The 22502-nt window shown below is 38.6% G+C and overlaps 1 protein-coding gene across 10 annotated transcripts in view; it reads right to left on the bottom strand.

Annotated features, from left to right (window-relative positions):
• Positions 1-22502, bottom strand: part of NF1 (neurofibromin 1) — a 248199-nt gene that overhangs the window by 112556 nt on the left and 113141 nt on the right. For 8 of the 10 annotated variants that reach the window (XM_047831817.1, XM_047831807.1, XM_047831810.1 and 5 more), the window contains exons 21-30: positions 18718-19158; positions 18199-18338; positions 17792-17914; positions 17200-17283; positions 16540-16656; positions 15761-15942; positions 15434-15645; positions 12420-12581; positions 12179-12282; positions 8428-8563 (exon numbers count right to left, since the gene is read on the bottom strand). In XM_047831817.1, coding sequence (XP_047687773.1) covers positions 8428-8563; positions 12179-12282; positions 12420-12581; positions 15434-15645; positions 15761-15942; positions 16540-16656; positions 17200-17283; positions 17792-17914; positions 18199-18338; positions 18718-19158 — 1701 coding nt within the window. Of the gene's footprint in view, positions 1-7487; positions 7607-8427; positions 8564-12178; positions 12283-12419; positions 12582-15433; positions 15646-15760; positions 15943-16539; positions 16657-17199; positions 17284-17791; positions 17915-18198; positions 18339-18717; positions 19159-22502 lie in introns of those variants that run through there. The other 2 variants (XM_047831816.1, XM_047831813.1) reach the window with 2 other exon arrangements.

The raw sequence follows: 22502 nt of genomic DNA, 5'->3' as shown, positions 1-22502 counted from the left end.
CATCCAGTACCGGATGCGATGGAAAGTCTACTGCTTGGGTGGATTGATGGGTGAACAAAGCAAAGGGTTCCATTAAGTTATCTAACACTTCAGGAGACATCCATTCTTTTAGTAAGCTGAAACAGAAAGTACTGGACAATGAGGATCAAAGTGTTGCAAAAGCACAATTGAAAGGTAGTCATGGGTGGTTTGATCGGTTTTGAGGCAAGAGCAGCTTCATAGCTTAAAGGTTATTGGAGAGAGTGTTTTGGCTGATACTAAAGCTGCCGAAAAGTTCCCAGAAGAACTGAAGAAAATAATTATAGCAGGTGGTTATTCACGTAAACAAGTGTTTAACTGCAATTTATTAGTGGAAAAAGTTGCCACGCAAAACATGTATTTCAATAGAAGAAAAGCAGGCTAAAGGACACAAGGCATCAAAGGACAGGTTTACCTTAATGCCTACTATTAACACCACTGGTGATGCTGTCCTTAGTCCTCTACTAGTATGCCATTCAGAAAATCCAAGGGCACTTAAAGGCACTGATAAGGATACACTTCTCGTGTTTAAATCACATCCAAGTGGTTGGAATATTCAAGTGATTTTTTTCTGAGTGCATGAGTGGATACATTAGTCCTTTTGTTGAAAATACTGTAGAGAAAACAATCGTGATAACAGGTGTCTTCTGATGGATGAAAACTGTGCTGCTCATCCACCCGGCATTACTGAGTATGACAGTAACACTGCGGTTGTGTTCTTCCTGTTGAATATGACGTTGTTGGTACAACCATGTGTCCTAGGCCTAACGGGCACGATTAAAGCTTCCTATATGCAAGAACCAACAGAGAAGCCAAATCCAAAGGATTTTTACAAAGGATCTGGAAAGACTACCATTTAAAACTGGCATTCGACAACCTTGGAGATCCTCTTGATAAGCTAACAGTCTGGGTGAGAAATGGTGCTTAGTGGATGGTCTCCTGAAGCAGTGAACAATTTTAAAGGCTTCAAACCAACAATAAATATGGCCAAACCAACTGACTTTGGCTAAAGAGGATCAGTTTGTGGAAACTGAATATGATGTTGAAGGTTTCGGCATTCCATGACCAAGAAGTGACAGATGAAGAGGTGATGCAACTCCAAGAGGAGAGAACACCGATCGACAACGAACGCAGCAGTGAACGGCCGGACAGTGCAGTTGTCCAGGAACTGAACGGGAAGCACTTGAGTGAGATTTTTGCTACAACGGACAGTGCTGCAGTGATTGCAGGAAAGTATGGCTTTAATTTTGAAAGGGCACGTAGGTTTAGGGCAGGTTTGCATAACGTTTTGAGTGCCTACAAATAACTGTAGTATAGAAAAATGCAAGAGGCTGAGCAGTTGAGCATACTGTCGTATTTCAAGCCTTCCACACCAGCCACATTAGCCACGGCAGACGATGAACCTCGACATTTGACATCGAGGCAGGCAGACATAGAAGTTGTAGACGTTAGTGACCTGCTCGCACTGATGGATTTAGACAATGATGAGATGTTAACAGGTGACCCTCTTCCTCTCTCTCCTATACTCCATACTCCTGTACCTCCCACGACCCCAACCTCCAGCACCCCAGCCTAACACACCACCATCACCACCTGTCAGCCCTCTGGTGTGCCGTCTTCCCAATTTTGGAAAGCCAAACCACACTGTACATACATTATTTGTACTTCATACAGGCTGTGTATTTATCATATTATTCTTGTTTTTACTATATGTTAATGTTATTTTAGCTTTTATGTGTTATTTGGTATGATTCGGTAGGCTATTTTGGGGGTCTGAGAACGCTAAAAAAAATTTCCATATAAATTAATGGTAAGTGCTTCTTCCCTTTATGTCACCTAGGCTTACAAAAGGTTTCACAGGAACACTCTACTTTGGGATAGCGGGGAAAACCTGTATTCCAAAACTATTAGGGGGACAAGTGGAAATAAATACATGGAAAAATGTGTTAATTGTAAGTCTCACACATGTTCACAGTTGGCTATTCTTACGTAATCGGAACCCAGTTCACTAAGTAAGGAGACATACAAAATAAGAAACCTGGTTAAAGCAGGATTCAAGAAAAGCTTAACAGTCAAAAATATGAACTCAGGAAAAAAGAGGTAATGCTCAGAGAAGTTCATTAGCTATCAATATCCTCACTTTTCAAAATTTTCCAAGCAAGTCCCAAAGCAGGAGCCATGTTTACTAGAGGAAACAATCGACTACTATCCTTCCCAGCAGAACCCAGAAGTACAAAGGTACCATTATGTCACTGCCAAAGTCAAAAGGGCAAGAAAAAGCCAGAGGAAAGATGAATAAGAATAAAAGAGCAAGCTGAAGGGAAAACTACATTTTGTAGGAGACTCAGTGAAAGAATAACTTGAGATCAAAGCTTTTTTTTTAATTAGTAATTTTAAAATTCTGTTATCACTTATTAAAAAACAAAACCTTATTTATAAATAAAATAGCGCACTTTTGCTCTACAGTACTCTACGTTCCAACAAGCTTCGACCTTATTGAAACTTACTTCAACCAGTGCGCTGACACATTTAAATAATATTCATAAAGAGAATAATTTTATGTGAAATTTTAATACGAGAATTCAGCTCTGTTATAATGCAGGATATTTAATTATGGCATGCTTTAAAAAGTACAACACATAGTATTTTAATAAGCCAGAAATGATTACTTTGCTCTTATTTCTGATTTATGTTCACTACCTCCTCTCTTCCTATGAAAGCTGGCAAGAATCTTGTCTACTTGGGTGGAATGGATAGGAGAATTTATTCCTTCATTAAATATTTCCAAGTAGTTACAAAGTGCCAAGCCCTGTTCCTTTTACCTTATCAGAATCATGGTCTCAGATTGGACTCCCAAGTTTGCTGATGACACAAAATTTTTTTTTTCCTTTAGGATGCCAACCACATGAAGAATTTTACTAAAATCTAGGAAAATCATGTAATCAGGTAGTCGGTAACCATTCATTTTTAACTCAAGTCAAAGCCACTGCCACTTCAGAAAATGAAATGTTCTCTGAAAACTACTAAGGCCGACCAAGAAGTTGACACATACTATTTTAAATATATGCTCCCCATTTCTTGTCTGCCTAGTTTTATAAACAAGAAAAAATGAATCAGATTTGAAGAAAAAACTGAATAATGCCCCAACTCAAGATACTGTTCACTGTATAAGGTTTCAAATTACAACTAAACTACCTTCTAGTCTCAGATTTAAGTAGCTGAAAAAATTATGTGGGGTTCTCCTAAGCCTCCTTGAGCTATTTTAAAAAGGCAGTAAGAGTAATGATAAATTAAGAAAGTTTAATGCGAGGTATACTTTATCATCTATGTATATGATGACAAGATTTTTTTTTTGGCTTTTTTCCACCTTTGTTGAGAAATTACTGGCATATGTCACTGTATAAGAAGTTCAAGGCTTACAGCATAATTTGCATATATTGTAAAAATAATTACCACAATAGGTTCAGATAGCATCCATCTTTTCATACAGATACAATAAAAAAAGAAAGACAAAAAGTGTGATGAGAACTCACAGGATTTACTCTCTTCACAACTTTCCTATGTGTCATAGAGCAGGGTTAGCTATAGTCATCAAGCTGTACGTTATGTCCCTAGTACTTCCTTAGTACTGGAAATTTGTACCTTTTGACTACTTTCCTCCAATTTCCTCTGCCTCCAACCTCCACCACAAGTCTGATCTCTTTTTCCATGAGTTTAGCTGTGGTTTTTTTTTTTTCATGGTTCCACATATAGGTGAGATGGTACAGTATATTTGTCTCTCACTTATTTCACTTAGCATAATGCCTTCAAGGGCCGTGTATATTGTCACAAATGCCAAGATTTCCTCATTTTGTATGGCTCAATAATATTCCATTTTGTATATACCCACAATTCTTTTAAACCATTCATCTGTTGATGGATTTTTGAGTTGTTTCCATGCCTTGGCTACTATAAATAATGCGATGAACATGGGGGTGCAGATACCTTTTCAAGTTAGTGTTTTGTTTCCTTTGGATATAGTCCCAGAAGTGGAATTGCTAGACGATGTGGCAGTTCTATGTTTAATTTTTTGAGGATTTTCCATACTGTTTTCCACAGTAGCTATACAATTTACAAGTGCACCAACAGTGCACAGGGTTCCCTTTTTTCTCCATCCATGCCAGCATTTGTTATCTCTAGTCTTTTTGATGATGGCCACTCTAACAGGCATGGGTTGATACCTCATTGTGGTTTTTTTAACAGGCATTTCCCTAATGACTAGTGATGCTGAACATCTTTCCATATACTTTTTGGCCTTTCATGTAACTTCTTTAGAGAAATATCTATATGTCTATTCCAAGTTACCTACTAATCATTTTTAAATTTGCTTTTTTTTTTTTTGCTATTGACAATTGTGTAAGTTCTTTATATATTTTAATATTCACTCATTATATACATGGTTTGCAAATATTTTTTCTCCACTCCATAGTTGTCTTTTCATTTTATGGATGGCTTATTTTGCTGTGCAGAAACTTTCTAGTTTGATGTAGTCCCACTTGTTTATTTTTGAGTTTGCTGTGCTTTAGGTGTCATATCCAAAAAATATTACCAAGACCCATGCCAAGAACCTTTATTCCTATGTTTTCTTCTAGCGGTTTCATGGTTTCAAGTCTTACATTTAAATCTTTAATCCATTTCAAGTTAATTTGTGAGGGACTTAAGATATGGTTCCAATTTCATTCTTTTACATGTGAATATTTGGTTATCCCAGCACCATTTATTGAAAAGACTGTCTTTTATAATTAGTTGATTCTATATGCTTGGGTTTATTTCTGGGCTCTTGATTCTGTTCCACTGGTCAGTCCATCTGTTTTTATGCAGTACCTACTATTTTGATGATTATAGCTTTAAATTAGGAAATGTGGTGCTTCCTTTGTTCTTTTTGGGGGGGAGGTAGGGTGTTTTGTGTTTCCATATGAATTTTAAGAGCTTTTTTTTCTATTTCTATAAAAATGTCACTGAAAACTTGATAGAGATTGCACTGAATCTACAGATGGCTTTTGGTACTATTCATATCTAAACTATTAATTCTTCCAATCCATGAACACAAGATACCTTCCCATTTATCTGTATCTTAAATCTGTTTTCATCAATGGCTTATAGTTTCCAGAATAGAGATCTTTCACATTCTTAAATTTATTCCTAAGTATTTTATTGTTTTGATGCCATCATAAATAGGATCTATTTTTTCCCATAAATTTGTTAGTGTACAGAAATGCTACTGATTTTTGTATGTTAATTATGTGTACTGCAACTTTACTTAGTTCACTGATTAGCTCTGTTTTTTGGTTGTATTTGGGATTTCCTATATATATCATCTGCAAGTAGAAACAATTTTACTTCTTCCTTTCCAATTCTGAGGCTTTTAATTTTTCTTGCCTGATTGCTCTAGCTAGCACTGCTAGTACTATGTTGAATAGGAGTGGTAAGAGTGGATACCTCTGTCTTGTTCCTCATCTTAGAAGAAATGCTTTCAACCTTTCACCACTGAATATGTTAGCTGTGTGGTTGTCATTTATGGCCTTTATTATGTTGATATACATTCCTTCTATGCCTAACTTATTAAGAGTTTTTATCATGAATGGATGTGGAATTTTGTCAAATCCTTTTTCTGCATTTATTGAGATGATCATATGATTCTTTTCTTCCACTGAATTAACGTAATGCATCACACTGATTTGCAGATGCTGAACTATCCTTGCACCGAAGGATAAATCCCACATCATCATGGTGCGAACATTTTAATATGCTGAATTGTTTGCTAGTAATTTACTGAGAATTTCTGTATCTATACTCATCAATGATATTTACCTATAGTTTTCTTTCCCAGCAGTGTCCTTTTCTGGTTTTGGTACCAGGGTAATGCCTCACAAAATGAGTCTGGAGTGCTCTCTTTTCAATTTTTGCTAAGAGTTTGAGAAGGACTGGTTGTTAATTCTTCTGTAAATGTCTAGTAAAATTCACCAGGGAAGCCAACTGGTCCTGGGCTTTTCTTTGTTGGGAGAATTTAGGAATTCTATTCAGAGTTTCTATTTCTTCCTAATTCAGTCTTGATAAGTTGTATGTTTCTAAGACTCTTTCCATTTCTTCTAGGTTGTCCAGTTTGTTGTCTAGTTTGTTCACAGTAGTCTCTTATGACCCTTTGAATTTCTGTGGCATCGGTTGTGAGGTCTCCTTTTTCATTTATAATTTCTTGATTTGGTCCTTCCTCTCTTCTCCTTGCTTAGTCTAGCTAAAGGTTTGTCAATTTTGTTTATCTTTTCAAAGAAGCAACTCTTAGTCTGGCTCATCTTTTCTGAGGTTTTTCTATATTTATTTCTATTTCACTTATTTCTGCTACAATCTTTATTTCCTTTCTTCTGCTAACTTGGAGCTCAGTTTATTCTTTTTCTAATTCCTTAAGAGAAAGAGTTAGGTTGCTTATTTGGGATCTTTCCTGCTTCTTAACATAGGTGTTTACTGGTATGAACTTCCCTCTTAGAACTGCTTTTGCTACATCGCACATGTTCTGGTATGTTGTGTTTCCATTTTCATTTATCTCAAGAAACTTTTTATTTCTCTTTTAATTTCTTTTTTTTAACCATTAATTGTTCAGGGTAGTGTTTAATTTCCATGGGTTCACTCATTTTCCAGCTTTCCTCATGTAATTGATTTCTAACTTCATGCCATTGTGGTCAGAGAAGATACTTGGTATGATTTTAATCTTCTTGAATCTGCTAAGACTTGTTGTGTGACCTAACATATGGTCTATCCTAGAAAATGTTCCATGTGTGTTTTGGAAGAATGTATATTCTGCTGTTGTTGGATAGCATGTTCTATATATGTCTGTTAGGTGCATTTGGGATTTAAGTGTTGTTCGAATCTGCTGTTTCCTTATTCTCTGTCTGGATGACCTAACCATTGTTGAGAGTAGGGTATTAAAATCCCCAACAATTACTTTATTACTATTTATTTCTCCTTTTAGGTCTGTTAGCTTTTGCTTTATACATTTAGGTGCTCCAATGCTGGGCACATAAATATTTATAACTATTGTATCTTCTTGATGTATAGACCCCTTTTTATCATTATATATTGACTTTTGTTTCTTTTTGCCATTTTTAGTTTAAAGTCTATTTGGTCCAAAATAAGTATAGCTACTCCTGTTTTGTTTTTTTTTTTTTCTGGTTACCATTTGTTTGAAATGACTTTTTCCATCCCTTCACTCCCCGCCTATGTGTGTCTTTAAGGCTAACATGAGCCTCTTGTAGGCAACATATTGTAGGATCTTGTTTTTTTTAATCCATTTAGCCACTGTATGCCTTTCAATTGGGAAAACTTAATCCACTTATATTTAAAGTAATTATTGATAGGAAAGGACTACTGCCATTTTGTTAACTGTTATAAGTTTTCTTTTAGTGATACAGCAAAAACATCTTTATAAATAGCAATGGGGGAATAATTCACACAGAGCAGCCTGAAACAGCTTTTTAAAATGGTGATTTCACTGATCTTGCTAATGTCTCTAAGCAACTGAAGCCCTGTGCTAAAAAACAAATGGCTGGGGATGACTCTGCAAAGAAAAAGACATAAAGACATGGGTTTTGGTAAATGTGTAAATTCTTTCCCCTATACCCACCCCTGTCCCAAACTCCAGACCCACTAATTTTTCTTCCAGAATCATAGTTTGAGCAGACTAACACAGATTTGCACTAATTTCCCCTGGAATTATTATATCGTCCCTGAACCTGCATATGCAATTCAAAAGCACAGTGAAAGCCATAAAAAGAACACAGACCTAATTTCCTCAACAAGTAGGGGATGACTGCAGACATCTGAACTCAGAAGCATTACTTGCAGTGCTAGTGCTAGAAAGTCTAATAATTTGATCTGAATGTTGCTGCAATATATTTTAGAAGTAGTGTTCTATGTTAAATAATCAGATTAATTGGTTCTAGGAAAAATTGACACAAACATATTTTAAGAAATCAAAATTATGGATCAAGCATTTCAACAGTACAAAAAGCAAGGAGTAGACGTGCCTCACATTCAAAAGGCCTTATGAGTAATTCAGGCAAAAGATAACCAAGAAAATTCCATAATGTATCTCATTTCAACCATATCTGTTATATCCAAGAGATTCTGTGCATTTTAAACTTGCTCCCAATGTGAGGAAACTTATTTTTAGTACCCCCTTAAAATACTTCAAACTGTCTCCTAAGCAATATTTAAGTTTTTTTCAAAGCCAACTCCGACAAGGCTTAGTGTATTACTCATCCAAACTGACTCAGTATTTTCAACCACCCACTATCAGCAGCTAAATTCCTCTTTAGTAAAGCATTCTTTTCACTTCAGCTTTGGCTTAATAATGGTACTCTCTAACCTTAAGCATACCTGGTATAAACAGTGGCACACACTTCGAAGCTGAGGGGGGAATTCTGAGGAGGAACTGATGATGGCATGGAAGAACTTTTCAGTCATCTGCAGAAGGTTCCGTTGGTTTTCCTCAAGGCTCTCTGATTGTTCTAACCTATAAAGTGGGGGGGGGGAGGTAAAATCCATTTAAAATAAACAAACGAAACTGCCCTTTAAAAGAGACTTTCAGGGGCGCCTGGGTGGTGCAGTCGGTTAAGCCTCCGACTTCAGCCAGGTCACGATCTCGCGGTCCGTGAGTTCGAGCCCCGCGTCGGGCTCTGGGCTGATGGCTCAGAGCCTGGAGCCTGTTTCCGATTCTGTGTCTCCCTCTCTCTCTGCCCCTCCCCCGTTCATGCTCTGTCTCTCTCTGTCCTAAAAATAAATAAACGTTGAAAAAAAAAATTTAAAAAAATAAAAGAGACTTTCAGCCAAATGCATTGTTTGAACTTTGCTGGGATCTTGATTTGAATAAAAAAACTATAAAAAGATAATTTTGACAACTGTGTATAAGAATTCTTATCCCCTTATATTCTCACAGATTTAGTATATACTCTGCTCAGTGCCATCCTCTCCGTTCTGGATATGTCTGCCTGCAGACAAGATCTATTCTGGTTTGCTCTCCACTTCTGTGGTAAAAAGCTTCCCTGTGAGACATGTCTGTAGTTACCCAGCTATGCAAGGGATGAGGTAGATGAGTCTAATTCAAGGTGAAATATCAGCAAGCCTATTCACCCACAGGATCAAAAGCCACACACTCTAAACATTTTTATCAAAAATAAAGGTGATGACTGATTCCTGAGTGCTTCCTTCGCAGCCCTCCTCCTTCCATTCTTTTGGTTTTAAAAGTTGGGCAGGGAAGGGACGTCTGGGTGGCTCAGTCAGTTAAGCGTCCAACTTCAGCTCAGATCATGATTTCGTAGTTTGTTGAGTTCAAGCCCCGTGTCGGGTTTTGTGCTGACAGGTCAGAGCCTGGAGACTGCTTCCAATTCTGTGTCTCCTCTCTCTCTCTGCCCTTTCCCCACTCACACTCTGTCTCTGTCTCTCCCTCGCAAAAATAAAGAAACCTTAAAAAAATTAAACATTTGGGCTGGGTAGAGGGATATCATTTATCAGGCATCTCCAACCCCAACAAATCATGTGTCAAGCCACTTTAAAAAATATACAACATGTGCATATTGGAGCTAATGTACAGAAAACACATGAAAGAATGACAGGTGATAATGAGCTGTAGTTAGAAAACTCTGTACTTTATCTTGTAGTCAATAGGGAACAGTTAATGTTCTAAGAAAGAAAGTAACAAAAAGATTTAGGTTTCATAAAATTCCTACAGCAAATAACCTGAAAAATGAAAAAGACAACGTTGAGAAGTTACGGCAAAAGTCAATGGGATCACCATCTACAACTCTACCAAAAAGAATAAAATACCTAGGAGAATAGTTAACCAGAGAGATGAAAGACCTATACTCTGAAAATCATAAGACACTGATGAAAGAAACTGAAGACAACACAACCTAAAGGAAAGATATACCATGCTCCTGGATTGGAAGAATTAACATTATTAAAATGTGTATACTACCCAGAACAATCTACAGATTCAGTGCAATCTCCATCAAAATACCAATAGTTTCTCACTGAACTGGAACAAATAATCCTAAAAATCTGTATGGAACCACAGATGACTTCAGGGACAAAGCAATCTTGAGAATGAAGAAAAAGCTAGAGGTATCACAATCCCAGATGTCAACATATACTACAAAGCTATAGTAATCAAAACAGTATAGTACTGGGACAAAAACAGACACATAGATCAATGGCACAAAAAAGAGTCCAGAAATAAACCCATGCCTATATTGCCAATTAATCTATGACAAAGTAGGCAAGAACAGAAAACGAGGAAATGACAGTCTTTTCAATAAATGGTGTTCAGAAACCGGACAGCTTTGTGCAAAAGAATGAAACTGGCCCACTTTCTTATAGCATACATAAAAACAAACTCCAAATGGATTAAACACCTAAACATGAGACCTGAAATCATAAAATTCCTATAGAAAATATAGGTAGTAATCTCTCAGACATCACCCATAACAACACATTTATGAATATGTCTCCTCAGGCAAGGGAAACAAAAGCAAAAATAAACTACTGGGACTACACCAAAATAAAAAGCTTTTACACAGCAGGGAAACCATCAATAAAATAGCAACCTACTAAATGAGAGAAGATATTCACAAACGATGTATCTGATAAGGGGTGAATATCCAAAATATTTAAGGAACTCACACAACTCAACACCCAAAAAACCCCAAATAATCTGATTCAAAAATGGGCAGAGGACCTGAATAGGCAGTTTTCTGAAGAACACATAAAGGTGGCCAAGAGACACATGAAAAAACGTGCAGCGTCACTAATCATCAGCTAAATGCAAATCAAAACCACAATGTGGTGTCACCTCACACCAGTCAGAATGGCTAGTATCAAAACAAAAACAAAAACGAGTATTGATGAGGACATGGAGAAAAGGAAACCCTTGTGCACTGTTGGTAGGCGCACCTATTGATGGAGAACAGTATGGAAGTTCCTCAAAAAATTAAAAATAGAAATACCATATGATCCAATAATTCCACTACTTGGTATTTACCCAAAGAAAGTTAAAACACTAATTTGAAAAGGTACATGCACCCCTATGTTTACTGCAGCATTATTTACAACAGCCAAGATACGGAAGCAACTCAAGTGTCCATCAATAGATGAACAAAGAAAGATGATGTGTCCCCCTACACACACACCTATTACTCCAGCACAAAAGAAAAAACAAAACAAAAACTCTTGCTATTTGTGACATGAATGGAACTATATGTTATGCTAAGTGAAATAAGTCAGACAAAGGCAAATACTGTATGATTTCACTTATATGTGGAATCTAAAAAACAAAACAAATGAACAAGAAAACCACTTTTAAGTACACAGAACTGGTGGTTGCCAGAGGACATGGGTGATACAGGTGAAGGCGATTCAAAGGCAGAAACTTCCAGTCATAAAATAAATAAGTCATGGAGATGAAAATGAAAAGTACAACATTGGGGACATATGGTCAATAATGTTGTAAGAACGTTGTATGGTGACGGATGGTGACTATACTTGTCATGATGAGCACTGAGTAATACACAGAATTGTCAAACCAAAATACTGGATACCTGAAACGAATACAACATTGTATGTCAATTCTATTTCAATAATAACTTTTTTTTAATTGGTTGGAAAAAAAGGATAGATATGGTATTGGCTAAATCATGACATAGCCAAACTATCAAATATTATATGGCAGGTAAAAACAATGAGGTTAATCTTTCTATACTGACACAGAAAGACTGAAGACAGAGCCAAGTTAAAAAAATTAAGTTGCAAAAAACCACGTGTACAACATGTTTCCATTTATATTAAGCACTCACTGTTAGCCACACAGTTTCTACAACTTGATTTATGTACATGCAAATGCACTGGAAAAAAAAAAAAAAAAAGCAAAGAACAGACTAAACTAGTAACGGTCTCTGTCTCTACACATGGCAGCCAAAGATACCTGTAAATTTTTTTTAAGAAAAATGTATTTGTGCGTAACTTTTATAATGAAAGACTCATTTTAAGAATCAGAGGGAGAAACCCTCTGAGGGTCTGGTCCCACACGGTGGCAGTGAAAGAGTCGAGAAAAGTTGTAGATGAGAGGATGACAAACCTGGTAGGATCCACTTCAAAGCTAACGTGTTGCCAATCAGAGGATGTGATCACGATTCGTAATAACGGATCCAGGAGTTTTTGTAGGTAGGTAGCACCATATACCTAAAGAAATACACAAGTAGGAATCTATTACGCCTTCTCCAAATATCTTGCGTTAAAGACATTCTGCTCTGTACGTTCTGCACATAATCAATTTGCCATACCTCGGCACACACACAAAAGAATAAACGGATATAAACCTTGAAACAGAAGGTCATTATTTTACTGGCTAAGCTGTTTCCTCGGAAAAGAGTCTGCATGGAGTCTGCCAATTCTACTTCCTTAGAAAACATGTTCCAGAGCAGTTGGTAGAGCAAATGTCGAGAATCAAACAGAGTCACTAGAACTCGAGCTAGTTCATCCTGAGAACAAAACAAAATTGAGTTAGCATGAATAATCCCATTTGTCTTTAGCAGGAAACTGAAAGGTAAATCCAAAACTGCCAACCACCTGCTAAATCCAGTTAAGTGGTGACTAATTAATTTCTCCCTGAGATCTATCTGTGTCCATTTGTCTACGATGACTATTTCTTTATGCCTATAGCAGATGTGAATTCCTTTTTTTTTAAAGCAATTTGTTTATTTACTTATTTAAGCAATCTCTACATCCAGCGTGGGGCTCAAACTCACAACCCCAAGATCAAGAGTCACACACTCTTCCAACTGAGCCAACCAGGTGCCCCAGCGGCTGTTAATTTTATGAATTAACTGATGAAAATTAAGAGAGGCCTAGGTTTTACCAGGCCTAGACAGAAAAAAAGCCAAGATTCAGTTCAAATCACATGACAAAATTAAAGAGAGTAGAAACAGAACATGATGGCAAAGAGTTTAGTTTGATATGCCCAAATCATTTTCGTAGAAAACCAGTGAGCAGGAATGAGACTTTGGTGACCACAAGAGCTCCACTCTCTGCTCACATGGTCAGGGAAATTCAGTATACACTGAACATGGGCTCAGCAGAGAAACAACAAAAATGGAAGAACTATAGGATTTGCAGAAAGTAAGGGAAAAGATGTGGGCTGTGTATTCAGAACAAAGAGATTAGCAAGATTTATGTATAAAGCGAAGGTGGACAGCTAATTCCCACATACTTCCTGAACGGTTACCCTCATAATTCCCCGTGGTATTTTTCGGTACACTCCAGGAAAACGACGTGACAGTAAAATCACTGTTTAACCACACAGTGCGGCGAAGAGATTTACATAGACTAAGGGTAGCCATAAAATGATGCCCCATCCTTCAAGCAGTGACAGCAAAGGCCAGGATCATGGCCCATAGCTCTTCTAATGCTTTTACCTGGTCAAATCTGGTAGCTGACTAAAGCAAAAAATTTGACAATCCTAACCACACAATCTAGAAGCCAAAGAAGACCCAGATAGTCTGTTCTACTCCCTACAGTGACATTCCACATATGTGACTAGATATAAAAATTCTTTCCTCCATTTTATTATTTTTTTATTTATTTTGAGAGAGAAAGAGAGCAGTGCACACACACAGGGGAGGGGCAGAGAAAGGGGGAGGGAGAGAATCCCAAGCCGGTTCTGAGCTGACGTGGGGCTCAATCCCACAAACGGCAAGATCATGACTTGAGCTAAAATCAAGAGTTGGACACTTAACCAACTGAGCCACCCAGGCACCCCTCTCCTCCATTTTAAAGTCAAGTATAATTATGAGAGACAATTCAGCCACAAAACCTGTTTTTGGAGTACTGTGCTCATTTTGTTCCATCTAATCCCTTCCCTGCAAAATTCTGAAAACATTAAGCAACAGAATTTAAAATCTACAAAAGAGAATTTTTTTTTTTTAAGCTTTAAAAGGTTTTTGAAGAAGTTGGCCGTGTAAGAGATCAGGGAAGAAGCATTCCAGGTGGTGGCGGCTGTGGTGGCAGTAAGGGTACTCTCGAAGGTGGAAATAGCCTAACATCTTTAAGTCTGGTGAACAAGAAGGAACGTGGCAGGAGATGAGGTCAGAGGTGAGGCAGAGCCCAGGTTGGGTCGAGCCTTGTAGGCCAGAGTAAGGAGTTTAAACTTTACTGAAGCATGAGGAACAAGATCCTACAGCCTTTTTAAGCAGAAAAAAACCTATAGGCAATGACAGATTACCTGATTTGTTATAATTTACTAAACTGAAATCGTTTTTGGTACACTATAAATGGAATCGATTTTTAGCACGGAAAAGGACAACCCTTCTCAAATTTTTAGCGTGTACTGTTAAAAATAGTATGGTTTTAAGAAAATTTTTTAGTAACAGAGACCCAGGGGCTCAATCAGCTGAGTGTCTGACTCTTCATTTCAGCTCACTCATGATCCCAGAGTTGTGGGATCGAGCCCCACATCGGGCTCCATGCTGAGGACAGCACCTGCTTGAGACTCTCTCTCCCTCTGCCCCTGCCCCACTCGTGCGTCTGCGCACACGTGCTTGCTCTCTTCTCTCTAAAATACATACATACATACATACATAGATGAATAAGAGACCAAATAGCCATACTATGTCTCCAGTGTTTCAAACAAGCAACAATTTCTAACGCAAATATAGTGCTTACATTTTTTTTAGAAAATTGTACAGTGCATTACAGAAGAGTTGTGAACTGGACACACAAGCCTTTAATTCTAGCTCTAGCATTAGTGACAACTAAATAGGAGATTTAGCCCTAATCATCTCATGTAATACACGAAAACGCCAGACCAGGTCAGTGGTTTTAATTTTCTTCTGATCAGTGTTTAAATTGAATTTTTCAGTGGGACAGGGAAGGAATTTGAGTTTCACTGTAAGTATATGATGAATAAGATCCTCATACTTAAGGTAAGAACACTCCCAAGGGCTAGAAGCCACAACTACTTTCCCATAGCTGAAAAACCACTCGAATAATATCTGAAGTTTCTTCCAGCTCTCAAGGTTTAGCAATTCATGCAATAAACATTCCTGGAATGAGGGGCACCTGGGTGGCTCAGTCGGTTAAGCATCCAACTCTTGATCTCGGCTCAGGTCAAGGTTTCACAGTTTGTGAAACTGAGGCCCACGCCAGGCTCTGCCCTATTAGCAGAGACTGCCTGGGATTCTCTGTCTCTCTCTCTCTCTCTCTGCCCCTCCCCTGCTCATGCTCTCTCTCTCTCCCCCAAAATAAACATTAAAAAAAAAAAATTCCTAGAAAGAATAAATTTGGAAGCACCTGCTATGTGCCAGGCCCCAGTTTTGCACTTCCTCAAAGAACTCACCCACTGAGAACACGGGACCACGTTGGCCAAAGCCATGGCTATTGGGAGCTCTCCCTGGTCTCCCATCATTGTGACCAACTCCACCAGCCTCTCAAACCGGTCGGCCAGCACCGTTTCTGCAAGCGTGTCAAATTCTGTGCCTTGCTGGAGGATTTTTGTCAGAACTTCCATAAATGTAGCTCTTGTCTGAAGATCTTTGTGATAACCTAAACCTGATATGGACAGACAGATGCAAATTTACTAACATGGACTGTTGTAATTTTGCTTGTCTTATGTGCCAATTCTCTAGATTGTCAATTTCTCTACGAAGCTTTCATTTTATCTCACCTATGGAGTGCATGAGGCCACTGTCCACATTAGCATTGAGTAAGTTGGACATTGCAAGGACTGTGCAGTGCCTCAGTGATGCCAGCCTCCGGGACATGCCACGTTTCCTGCCACCTGTTTGTGCATTTTCATCTTCAACTTCACTACAGTCATTCAAAAGGTTCATAAACAATGTGAAATACCTGAGAGGTAAAAAGATCGACTCTTACACAGTGAAGGCCACAGCAATCAGAAAGCTAATCTGATTTTCTGAAATTATCACATGTGCATCACACGAGTGGTCTTGGGTATCTGCTTCTTTCCAGTCCTGGGATAATCAGCCAGTGTGGCTCATCATGAAGTGTGCTATGCTGAGTATGATTTTATCCTGACAAAGCCAGCACATAGTTCATAACATAGCCACCGAACAGATGCAATCTTTCCTGGTCGATGCAGGGAACACTTCTAGTGTTTACCATATAAAATTAGTAGTCCAAATAGTTTACACAATGCCATTTGAAATGGCTTAATGAGGTGATCTGGGTTTTACTGCCAATAATTCAATGACCAGACATTTTCTTTAAAAACACAAAACACAGTTGCTTTCCTAACCCAGTCCTATCATAGGGAATACTGCCTCATGCATGGGTTATATTTTATAAGCAGCTGCCAGTGGCCATAATAGCCAAGTAATAAGGTCCACTTTCTACATACAATCATTTGCCACTTTGGTTAGACTTTTGTTTTGTTGTATGTGGGGCTTTGTTTTTTGTTTTGCGTTTTTGATGACTGAAATTTACTTCAGAAATAACTGTGACTTGGCTTCCATCAATTCCACACCATCTCCTTCCTCAGGCTGCAGTGGAAGACCAGCCAGGAGTGAAACAACGGCTTCCATGCTCGCCTGGTCCAAGTCTCTGAAGAAAGAAAATTTAAGGACCATATGAGTGTTTCACGTTCTTCCACTCGACCTTCCCGCAAATAAACACCTTCCTAACGGAACTTTAGGAATTCAGGAACCACCTATTTCATTAAACTTACTAGGACAACCTAAATAATTTGAGTTAACATGCACACCCAGAATGCAAAAGCATTTTAAGTTAGGGAGAAGGTGATGATAACTTTCATAAAACCAAGCCTCACCGAAGGAATTTATGTGAATGATTATTATGTACTTCAGGGTTCAATTAGTTTCTGACATGTGACCATAAGTATTTACCATCTGAGCAAATATAGGAAATTCCAAACATCACTTTCTCACATTGGATTTTACTGAAAATCATTCAGTTAAAAATGGAAAGCAAAGATTTAAATAATTCATATGCAAAACCCTGATATCCAAAAAACACATAAAATATATTGGTAACAGTGATGATGTAGTATCAACACCCTGAGTGAACCTGCTAATAATTAAAAATCACCCTCTTCATCTCTCTCTCTCTCTCTCTCTCTCTCTTTACCTTGTAAGACATTTTACATCATCATCTGCTGCTTGGTTTGATGTTCCCATGACCCAGTCTGTCAGGTATTCTACCATCTTATTCCTACAGAAAGGCAGAGAAAAGGAAAATAACAAACGATTTTTTTTTTTTTTAAGTCACACGTACACCTTTAGTCATACAAATATTTTTTATAGTGCAAATATTTGCCAAATCACTCGGGTGACATGGCAGTTTCATTGAAGAGATACCGCTACTCCAACTCTCAACAGGCAGAAGAAGGGCACACAAACAGGCAACGTGAATATCAACACTCCACGTCAGCCTTTAGCTATCGTACCAGTTTGGAAGCAGAATCAAATTCTTAGCTCCAGTATGATTTTAGACAAGGGGAGCACTGTCATGGGCACAGAGCTCTGGGAGATTTGAAAATACAGGGAGAGAAAAATAAAAGGTAAATTGTTGCTTTTCCATTTTCTCCCTCCCCTTTCCTAGGATAATCAAGTAGCTGCTGGGGTTTTTTTTTGTTTTGTTTTTTTTGGTTTTGGGGGCTTTTTGTACTTCATTTAACATAAGATTTACAAGACCCTCCTTTGCTCTTTTGACAACTCACCTAAATTTCATCTCCTGACAAAATGAGAGGTCATCTCTCCTTGCCATCATTACCTCGACTAACTGACACAGTTTCGTTTTTATTTGAATTGCATGGACCATGTTCCCAAGCACTCGAACGTATCTATTTAGACATAGAAACATTCAGGGGGAAAAAAGAAAAAAAACACACATATCAGATACAAACACAAGAAAAGTTTTCTAAATGCTTTACCCTCTAAGTAAAATGATGAAATGTGACTATGAAAACTGCAATGTTTTTATTTATAGGAGCACACGCATAACTTCTGCTTACCTAATTGCTTACCTTATTGCACCCCACTTTGAGTGCAATAAAGAATAGCAAATTATTTCACTAGCAACCACCAATGCTGATGTGTTTCTGCTACATTTCAGTAGAATACTTACCTGACTAGATTTAACATCATTGTTTCAATGCTAGCCTGCCCCAGATGTTCGGAGCTGCCTTCGGTATGATTATCTAGTAAGTTCTTCATTATAGCTATGGTTTGCTCCACAAACTGAGTATTGGTGTCGGTCAATAAAACCTACATAAAGAACAAAAACATCCTGGCATCAGCGCAGAGCAGACACATCACAGATGAAACTGCGTGACCTAACTGTCATATACATGCCAGAAAGCACCCGGGGGCATATACCCAAATAGGCACACAGACACACATAGGCACCCATACCCCTACCCAAGACATTTCTAACCCCTGGCACACCCACAACTAGAGTTCCTAAAAACCAAACTGCTCCCTATATTGGATGATTCTTCTTTCTGCAATTTTCCGCCCATTTTTTAAAAATTGTGAGTGGATGCTCATGCCAGTATTGAATTAAATAATCAAAAAGAAAGAGGCTTCATTATCAAACAAATCGATTCAAAGAAAAGGGTGAAAAATCAAGCACAGAACACTTTACCTGTCCTTGCGAGTCAAAAAACTTGCTGATGGTATTCTTCAATTTGTTAAATAGCATTGGATAAAGAGCAGGACTCAATTCTAGACCCACCAGATCCTTAACGTTGGTCCGTATTTGAAGTCCCACTTTCTCATGGTTACACACCATTAAGGATAACAGCCGATCCATAAATTTGCTGACAGGTGTATCTGCATTTCCCTCCGAGGACATCACCGAAATCATGGAACCCTTGCGTTCACTGACTGGGCCCATAGGGGGGCTATAGGTTGCCAAGCCAGAGTTGCTTCTTTGCTGCAGGCACACTCCCCCAAGGGCGCAAAGGAAGCCAGTCATGTTGATCCATTCCTGTAGGGAGTCCGTGTCAGACAAATCTATGGATCCTCCTCCACTCACATGAGACATTCGCCTCTTAACAATGGTCTTGTGAAGGCTTTCAGCAGCCTAAACACAAAAGTTTTACGGAAAGCATGAATCCAACCTCAATGGGTTGAGAGACGTGACAAATTACTTTTTATCCAACATCTCTTCCATGACAAAAGAACATTGTTTACATTTAAAAAACGCAAGTCTTCACTCCAACCATTTCTAATGACATCAAGGTACCTTACTGCTCAAGGGCAAATGAACTGAGGTACAGAACTAAGGTAGCGATAAACACATGTGCAATATCAGACCCAGAAGGTGGTTGTGGACTGCAGCTCAGAAAGGAACATGCAACCAAATTATTTGCTTCTGTCAATCCCTGGACCTAGAGGTAATGTCTATGCTGCTTCAAGGAATATAAGCATTTGGAAATTTTCAACCAAGTAGTATGTGCACTTATTAGTGATGGCCCAAGTTCAAGTACTCTGGGACCAGCTTTGCAAACACTGTACTACTATTTTTTTTTTTTTTAGTGTTAATTTATTTATTTTTGCAGAGAGAGAGAGAGTGCAAACAGGGGAAGGACAGAGAGAGAGGAAGAGACTGAATCCCAATCAGGCTCCATACCATCAGCGCAGAGCTGGACATGGGACTCGAACCCACGAACTGTGAGATCATGACCTGAGCCGACACCAAGATTGAAATGCTTAACCAGCTGAGCCACCCAGGCGCCCGCATTATGCTACTATTAACAGATTCTGCATGGCAAGATGAGAGTAATCAAGCCAAAGAACCACTAAACAGGAAGGAAGGGACTGTAAGGAAGGGAGTGCAGAAAAACAAGAAACAACAGAAAATAATCAAATCCTACAAGAATCTGACTGAGGAGTCATCTTTAGAGAGTTCTGATCCTGTTAGTTTATGGAGTACAGATGAGAAAGAAAAACTCTTACTATGTGTGGCAAAGGTTTTTCAAATTCAATTCTCTTTATATACTGCTTATAAGCTAATACTCATCCTATTACAGAGGACATATCAACCCAAGAAAGCAACACATTAGGGGCATTCTATGATAAACAAGGTGTAGAAGTACCATTGCGATTGCTTCATTATGTGTGTTTGTTTTGTGGGGAAAATGGCCTTTCTCCCACGATGGATTGCTTTGAATAAGGAACTCCTGAAACTACCATTTCTTATGACACATGCATTTATTACAGCTGGAGCTAACAGTAGAGTATGACTACCATCCCTGCGGTCGTGCAGCACATTATCCCTTTTAGGACCTACGTTATAGGTATTTATGCAAATTCTCTGAACAAGAGTAGAGACAGAGTGCAGCTTGCAACATGGTGACTTAACATGTGGCACGGTGACAGGGTCATTGCCTACAAATCTCTGCTTTGACAGCATGTTTTGACAGAGAAAGCCTAGATCTTACACTTCGGTATTTTCTGTCACCTACTTTGTGAGGTTGGCTGGACTGAGTCAGATAATGAATCAACTTCATACCTTCGGTGACTTGTACAATAAAGAATCATTGGTATCAGACACAGAAATGACCATCGCAAAAGAACTTACAAACTGGCTTATAAGCAACAATGTGGTAGAACATAGATTTGGAGCAAATTTACATACTGAGATTATCAAACAGTGCCAAGAGAGTTTGAAGTTTTTAGCAGAAGAGCGACTGAGTCCTCAGCATATTGACCGTATGTGGGCTGCAGCAGTGCTGAACACGGTGATCAGTACCTACGTGACTTATTTCCTTTATTTGTCAAGAATGTGGATCCACTACCACTTAGACATCTCTTTTATCCAGTCTCAATCCTTGAGCCAAGTGTTCGTGGTGAACAAACATTGTACTGGGCATCGACGTCGATGAAACCTTTTTTCTTTTAAAGCGTTATTAAATAAAGTACTAGGCTCAGGTATCTAAATAGAGTTCTTCTGCATCGTTATTAAATACTAAATTAAATAAGAAAGAGGAAGAAGAGCTCAGAAGAGCAGCTCTATCACCTTGGTCACCTGCAGCCAGCCCTTAAAGTACTGATAACAGTGATACCCATCAAAGTGGAGGCAGTGACATTGAAATGGATGAACAACTTATTAGTAGATCCAAACATGTGCAGCAGCGACTTTCAGACACGGAGGAATCTGTGCAGGGAGGTTCTGACGAAACTGCCAACAACGGTGAAGATGAAAGCAGTGGCCCCGGTAACAGTAGCGGGCATAGTGATGGATCTAGCAATGAGATGAATTCTAGCCATGCAAGCCAGTCAGCTGGGAGCCCTAGCAGGGAGGTACAGCCAGAAGACACTGCACATATGAAACCCTTTAAAGAAGATGATGAAGATGACGATCGTGGTCACAATCCTCCTAAAAGCAGTTGTGGTACAGATCCTCAGAACAGAAAGTTGGAAAGTCAAGCAGGCATTTGCTTAGGGGATTCCCAAGGCCCATCAGAAAGAAGTGGGACAAGCAACGGAACAGGAAAGGACCTGGTTTTTAACACTAAGTAATGCCATAAGTAGAGAATCAAATACAAATGCTAGAGGCCTGTTCACACTCTCAAGATCCAGAGCATGGTATTTCAGGGGAAATAAACACCATTCGTATAGCACAAGCATCTCAAGAATCTTGTATTGCACACACTGGGGACTTTCTGGCGGGGGGGGGGGGGGGGGGGGGCTACTGGGAATGGATCCTTTAATGGCCTGCCATTTATTGGTCCACAGCACCACCACCCTACCATTATTACCACCATGATGGGCATATTGCTGATGATAGGCTAAGTGCGGCTGACGTCAGATGCAGTAGCATCCAGATCAGTGCAAAATCAGAATATGGCTGATTGTGATGAAGCATCTGGGTGTGAAGAGCAGTTAGTTCAGATTAATTCACATGTAGAACATCTTATCTCCAACATCACCTTCCCAATTTAGCATCTATTTACCATTAACATCTTAGTCAAGGACCCAAGGACCTGCAGTTAGTTCAAAAACATCAATTCAACATAATGCTCTAACGGGCATTAGTTTGGGTAATGTTTGCTTGGAAACACTTTATTGTGGGATACAGTTCAAGATATGATTCAATTAATCTTTCTGAAGGATTAAAAAATGAAACAGAGAAACTTCTCTGTTCCTTGGTATGTTGGCTTATAGACAGATTCGAATGAGATTCATTGAAGGCTGCCTTGAAAATTTAGGCAAGAACAGGTAAAGAGGAATTTTTTACATGGCAAAGCTCATTCTGTATGTTCTTATCGACTAGGTATGGTGAATTTAATGTACTATCATCAACCTGTGTTTTAGTAACTGAAGTTTTCATAATAGGTTTAAAGACTTTTCTCTCACAGGGTTCATATTTTATCACTCAGCCTTGCTTTTCGCAGCACTTTTTGGCAGTCTTGGTTAGATTCC

This window comes from Prionailurus viverrinus, chromosome E1 (assembly GCF_022837055.1).
Source record: "Prionailurus viverrinus isolate Anna chromosome E1, UM_Priviv_1.0, whole genome shotgun sequence".
Taxonomy (NCBI): domain Eukaryota; kingdom Metazoa; phylum Chordata; class Mammalia; order Carnivora; family Felidae; genus Prionailurus; species Prionailurus viverrinus.
Note: the sequence above shows the minus strand (reverse complement) of the source record. Positions and strands in the feature narration are given on the sequence as shown.